General features: G+C 40.5%; 1 protein-coding gene across 1 annotated transcript in view; it reads right to left on the reverse strand.

Moving 5' to 3' along the window:
- Positions 1–2,567: 2,567 nt before the first annotated feature.
- Positions 2,568–6,000, reverse strand: part of VPS13A (vacuolar protein sorting 13 homolog A (S. cerevisiae)) — a gene marked incomplete at its 5' end in the record, with an annotated part of 218,593 nt that continues 215,160 nt past the window's right edge. Inside the window, 2 exons of the mRNA XM_015412948.1 lie at positions 2,568–3,614; positions 4,494–4,568. Of these exons, the coding sequence (XP_015268434.1) occupies positions 3,567–3,614; positions 4,494–4,568 (123 nt within the window). The remainder of the gene's footprint in view (positions 3,615–4,493; positions 4,569–6,000) is intronic.

The raw sequence follows: 6,000 nt of genomic DNA on the forward strand, positions 1-6,000 counted from the left end.
AGTGACCAGTGACCCCTATACCTAAGAAAGTGAAAGCCAAAAGTCCACACAACAACAAAACCTGCTAAAAGGCACAGTGACAGAACCACTAAAAGGCAACAGAAGGCCTAGTAACCCTCCCCAAAAAACCCCCAACAACAAGCCCAGCAAAGAGCAAAGACAAACAATACAAGGAACTTAAAAAATTGAACCTGCAAAAGCAACAGAACCAAAGGACAAACAGGAACCAAACCAGATAACCTAGGCCCCAGGCCTACTCACTAACCCCCCCCCCCCAGAAAAAGCCCCAACAAGCAGCCAATAAATTAAAATGAAGCACAGTAAAAAAAAAAATAAACTGAAAAAACAAACAACAGGCTGGCAAAACCACAAACTAGAAGAACCCTCCCCCCTCCAAAAACAAACAAACCAGGAAGAGGCCTGAGAGGCCCTAAAGGCCTAACCACCACCACCCCAACCCCAGGCCCAACCCACAATAAATAAAGAACAGTTTTTAAAAGTGGCCCTAATATAATTTCAAGCCAGTGATGTCTTCAGTCTTCTTCTGTTGTCTTGATCTGAAGTCAGCAGCGCAGCAGCAGGAAACTGAGGAAAGCTGACTCAGAGCAGTGGCTGAAGCAGCAGAAGCAAGCCAGCCACACAATCTCCAAGGCTCTCTCAGCAGCGGCAGCAGCAGCAGCAGAAACAGAATGGATTCAGGCAGCAAGGACCCCTGCTTTTATGCTCTCTGGGCATATACAGAAGGATTTCAAATAGGAACAAACTTCTGTGATTGGCCAGAGAGCAGTATGCCAAATCCTATTGGCCAGTTCTTCTTCCCTGGGGAAGCTAATACTTGGGTTTCCAGCCGCAACAACATTCTTGCAAAAAGTTGCAAGCTGCAATGGCATTTGGAAATGCATTCCAGTGGTTGGCTGTCTGGAAGGTCCCTTTGTTGTTCAGAAGCTTACTCACATTTTATCGGGGAAATCAGCTGAGAGTCAGTTCTAACCACACCAACTGCAGCAAAACAGCTAGGCAGTGAAGTTGCAACAGTAATAGGAGGAAAAGCACACTCCTGTTCATATTAGGTGGGGTCAAAAGCAAAGCTTATGATCTCTCTTCTTTGAAGAAACCAGCTCTTTCTGTGGCATTTGCAAATTCTTTTGATTTTTGCATTACAAAAGTCAGAAAAGTGTCAAGTTAAGGTTGACATAAAAATCACACCTGAGCATACAGAGGTGCCTTCTAGGGTTGCCAGCCTCCAGGTGGGGCCTGGGGATCTCCCGCTTTTACCACTGATCCCCAGCCGACAGACATCAGCTCCCCTGGAGAAAATGGCTGCTTTGAAGGGTGGACTCCATGGCATTGTACTATGCTGAGGCCCCTCCCCTCCCCAAACCATGCCCTCTCCTGGCTCCACCCCCAAAGTCTCCAGGTATTTTCCAGCCCAGACTTGACAACCCTAGTGCCTTCCCATAAAAGTGTACTTACAGTTGTCATGTGATAATGTTTTGTAAGCACAATTGTATAAAAGTAATACAGAAATAGCATTCTTATGTATTTGCCTGCTATCAGGTCTGTGTATTGCTGCTACCTATGGGAAGGGGGTTAAGAATACAAGCCTTTGGCTTTTGTTGAAAGACTGTGAAGTGGTTAAGAAATCAAGCTAGATATAAAAAATAATTATCCCAAAGCCAATTTGCTAAGATATAGGACTGAATTTTTGTATTCTAACAGCTCCGGAAATTTCCTAGCAGCAGCTTTTGTCTGTGTGGCCTTGCCAAGTTTAAGAATAACATAAAAATGCCTGGTTTAGCAACTGGTGGTGGTGGGGTCTCATTTTTTCAGCCTGTATATGGTTCTGGCAGATGTACAGGATGTTGGAAAGCCATGATCACAGACAAAAGAAAAAGAAGACTAACTTAAGCAGACTAAGGCCCAATGAAATATTTATTTTAGATATTTAGAAATAGTCACATAGTTGGTCGGCAACTAAGGCATGGCTGAAAGTGTAAATGCTCAACTTTGATAGGATATCCAGTTAAATCAATGAAGCTAGGCAGATTTCACATTCTTGAGTCACATAACACAACCTCTACTTTGGCATTTCCAGCAATGATTCATTTAATTTACATTTGATATAGCAAAGAATAATGTGTTAAGAAGAAAACTGCAATGACTGTAACCAGTGGAGGTGGTTACCTAATGGAGCAAGCAAGACTTTGTATAGATAAATACATACAATTACAGTTTGGCATGCCATTTATACTTTAGCTTTTACAACAAAGCTACAGTTTGAGTAGTTCAAGGACCACCAGCAATTTCAGAAGGACCAATTGCACTAACAACATGTGCCCCCAGCAGTTTGGGAAGAATATTCTGGCAACAGATACCTACTACATGCATCAAAACCATCCAGGGTCTTCAAATCTGAATTAGGCATTACTTTTACATGTATTTACTTTGCTTTTCCCTTTCACAAAGCAGCTCATCCCGATAGCCATTGGTTTACAGGCATTACTGAATAGCCTAACATATTCATATTTATAAAACATTGTGTTTTTGCAACCCCCCCCCCCCCCCCCATGAGGTCCAGTAATTGTTAAGATTTTTTGCAGGTCTGCATGAAAAATATGTTAAGAATCGTCTATCATTTAAACTGAAATCAAGTGTTAATTAATTATCTCTATGGTATTTTCTATTAAAGATGATGCACTTATCATAGCTTACAATTGGCTTACAATAGTATATTAACCAAAGGAAACTTTTGAGTAAAATACTATTTCAGAACATACTGCCTAACATGATTTTTGTTACTCTGTTGATCATGAGAAAGTAAAGACCATGCCATTCAAAGCATTACTGCAAAGGCACATCTCTACCCAGGTCATAAGTAAACACAAAATAAGTACACATCTTTGTATGTGTACATCCACTATCATGAGGCACCAGAACCCTTCGCTTTTTTATAATATAAAAAGTGAATGTTAAAAATGATACTACAGTACCACAAATTGTTTATTTATATAAAAAACTAAATAACCTCATGATATATAGTAGTAAATAAAAAGATTTCTTTTGAGTTAACTGGTCAGCAAAGTAATTCGAAGTATAAGAGCAGTGCTGGTTAAATCAGTCATTCCCTGAAGAATTTAACTGAATTTCAGTAAATATTTGTGTGTGATGTGGCAATGGTAGCAAGATAAAGACCCAATGAAAATGGACAGAACTAAAGTGTAAATTTTAGAAACAGAAATTATTACCACATAAAATCACAAGATTGTTTTAGGCTTTAGTCTCTGTAGATTGTGGCAGAATAAACAGAATTTTTTTATAAATAAAAGTTAAGTAAGCCAACATTTGGCAGAGGTTTTCAGCTGTAGAACAGTTTGCATTACACTGACGAAGGCAGCCTTTTTCACTCTGCTTATGTAGAAGATTCAATATCATTTTTGATCATTCATCTAAATCCAATAACCTTTGTATTCAAAACAGCATCAAATTCCAAGCAGCAGTTGAAATTAAAGTAGTTTGAATTGTGCAGTCCATTTTATGTGAATCTTAGGATCTTGAACAGGTAGCCATCATTGACTGTGGCTCTCTCTTACTTCTTCCAACTTAGACAGGATCCACTGTGGAAATTCAGGAGGAAAATTGTTTTAAAAATATATACCTTCATCTAAATATTTAACACAGAAACTTTGCCCAACAGATAATATACCTATACATTGACAGCACCTCAAACTTTTCAACGTACACTCAGCAAACTGTTCATTTCACATGGTGATCTTTGTCTTCTTGTGTCCTCAAAACAATGCAATGAGAACCATAAGGAAAATATTTGCATTGTCTGTACACTGCCTCTAAGGTTTTAGGTCCCTGAGAGTAGCTGATTGTGTAGCACAACAACTCAAAATGCCTTGACCCAGGTTCTAATTAATCTCACCCCTTATTTGGAAGGGACTTAGAAATGAAGAAAGCAAGAAGCTTCCTTATTGATCAATAACTTCTAGCTAAAAGCTAGCTGAACAGGGGTGGGAAGAGACCTGAAACTTTCAGAGCTGCTCACACAGAAAAAGACTAGTGTCACACTGTAAACTTCACAGACCGTTGTTGTCTATGGCCACAGACTGGCACCTCTGTGCCTATGCTGAAATCCTTCGTTCTGGAAAATGGAAATAAAAAACTGTTCAATTTTATACCAAAAGTAACTATAATGACTGTATTACGACTGTACCTACTTGATAGTGTACAAACTCAGTAGGTTTCCTAGTCCTGAACTATTGGTTCCCACAAAAAAATCAGCACATTTTCTTGCTAGTGCTCTTTGATCTGTAAGCTAAGTAACTGTAGGCTAAGGCACCTCTATCAGCTCTCACCCTTCAAAAGAGACATTTCATCTGTATATCAACATGAAAACAGGATTAATGATGCAGGATTTAATTACTTCCAAGCAAATATATTTCAGTCATGATAACAACATATAAATATCTTTGGTCTGTGCTACGCACCTTGGCATCTTCTGACGTTCTAAAATTAATTATTTTTCCAAATTCTTTGGCATGGAATACAGATTTAACTCGCTCCTACAAAATAAAGTTGCTCATTAAAACAGAAAATCAGCTTTTCAAAGTAAACAGTCTTGTGTTTTTACCTTTCTGGCATAAGAGTTCATACTTAAAACGATCTGAAGTTTCTTAATTTTTTTTTCTTTTTTACAGATCTTGGCTTACAATACTATATTTTAATTTTATATGGGGTACAGAAATAGAAGAGGGGTGTGAGGGGGAAAGAAAAGTAAACATAAGGCACTTTTTTTACAAATACTAAAGTCAATATAAATGTGAATGAATTGATAGGTCTAGGTAAATCACTATAACATTATAGCATTACCTATAACACTGTTTCCCAAAATACATTATTCGCTATTAACACTATGCATAATTTTAGTTCATTCATCCTTTCCACTGATTCCATATTACATTAATTGAAAATAATTTACTTAAAACATTTCTACTGAAACTCTTCAAGCCCCCTACCTAATAAAAACAGAAAGCTATAAACAATTTTAAAAGATAAAATTACTGGAAAAAGTAACAATAGAGCAGTAGAAGAATTAAAAAATCAACCATTAGTAGCAAATTGCAGCAGAACAACACAAGCAGTTCAAATAAAAATGCTTTAACTTAATATCAAAAAATTTTCAGCAAAGAATTATCTGAACAACAGGGGAGGTAATTCTGTAAGTGGGATGCCAGCACTGCAAAGGTTCTAGCCTGGTCACCACCTACCTACCGTCTGAGCAAGGGGCAGTGACAGAGATTGAGATAGGAGCAGGCAATTCTGCAGGTATCCTGATCCAAAGCCACTCAGTGTTTAGAGCTCTGTAGGAATTCTAGAACACTGAAGTGAGGACAGGATCAAAGAGCTCTCACAAGTGATGAGTTCAGTCCTTAGTTGGGAGTGCTACCTCACTGTTGCCCAAGAGCCACAGGAGTACAGAGACCATATGAATACCATAGGATATAGGGGAGATATCACACTAGGGGATCCTGCCATTTGCAAACTCCATCTTAAATCAGTTCCAGACTCTGTCAACTTCAAGGAAGTCATTTAGAATTCAATAATTGTATCACATCTAATCAGGCCCGTAGCCTGCGTGGGGCCCACGGGGCCCGCCCCCCCGCTGATTTTGCGGGCTCCCTCCCCCATCCTCTTCTCCCCCTCCCCCCTGCCCATTGCTGCCGCCGCACTCCAATGTCAGGGGAGGGCCGTCGCCAGTCAGTCAGTGCTGCTCCTCGCCAGCCAGCTCGGCGGAGCCCCCTGGGGGGAGGCATCGAGGGCCTGACGTTTGCTACCCCCTCGCCCAGCCGGCATATAAAGGCGGGCCAGGCAAGGCGGAGGAGGTATCGCCGGGCTCCAAGTTCCGCCAGCAGTCGCTGCCGCCGCCCAGTTCCGGCAGCCGCCCAGTTCCGGCAGCCCCCCCGCCGTCCCCTCGAGGCAACATGGCATTGCGCG

Source organism: Gekko japonicus, unplaced genomic scaffold (assembly GCF_001447785.1).
Source record: "Gekko japonicus isolate JY-2015 unplaced genomic scaffold, Gekko_japonicus_V1.1 scaffold1971, whole genome shotgun sequence".
Lineage (NCBI taxonomy): Eukaryota > Metazoa > Chordata > Lepidosauria > Squamata > Gekkonidae > Gekko > Gekko japonicus.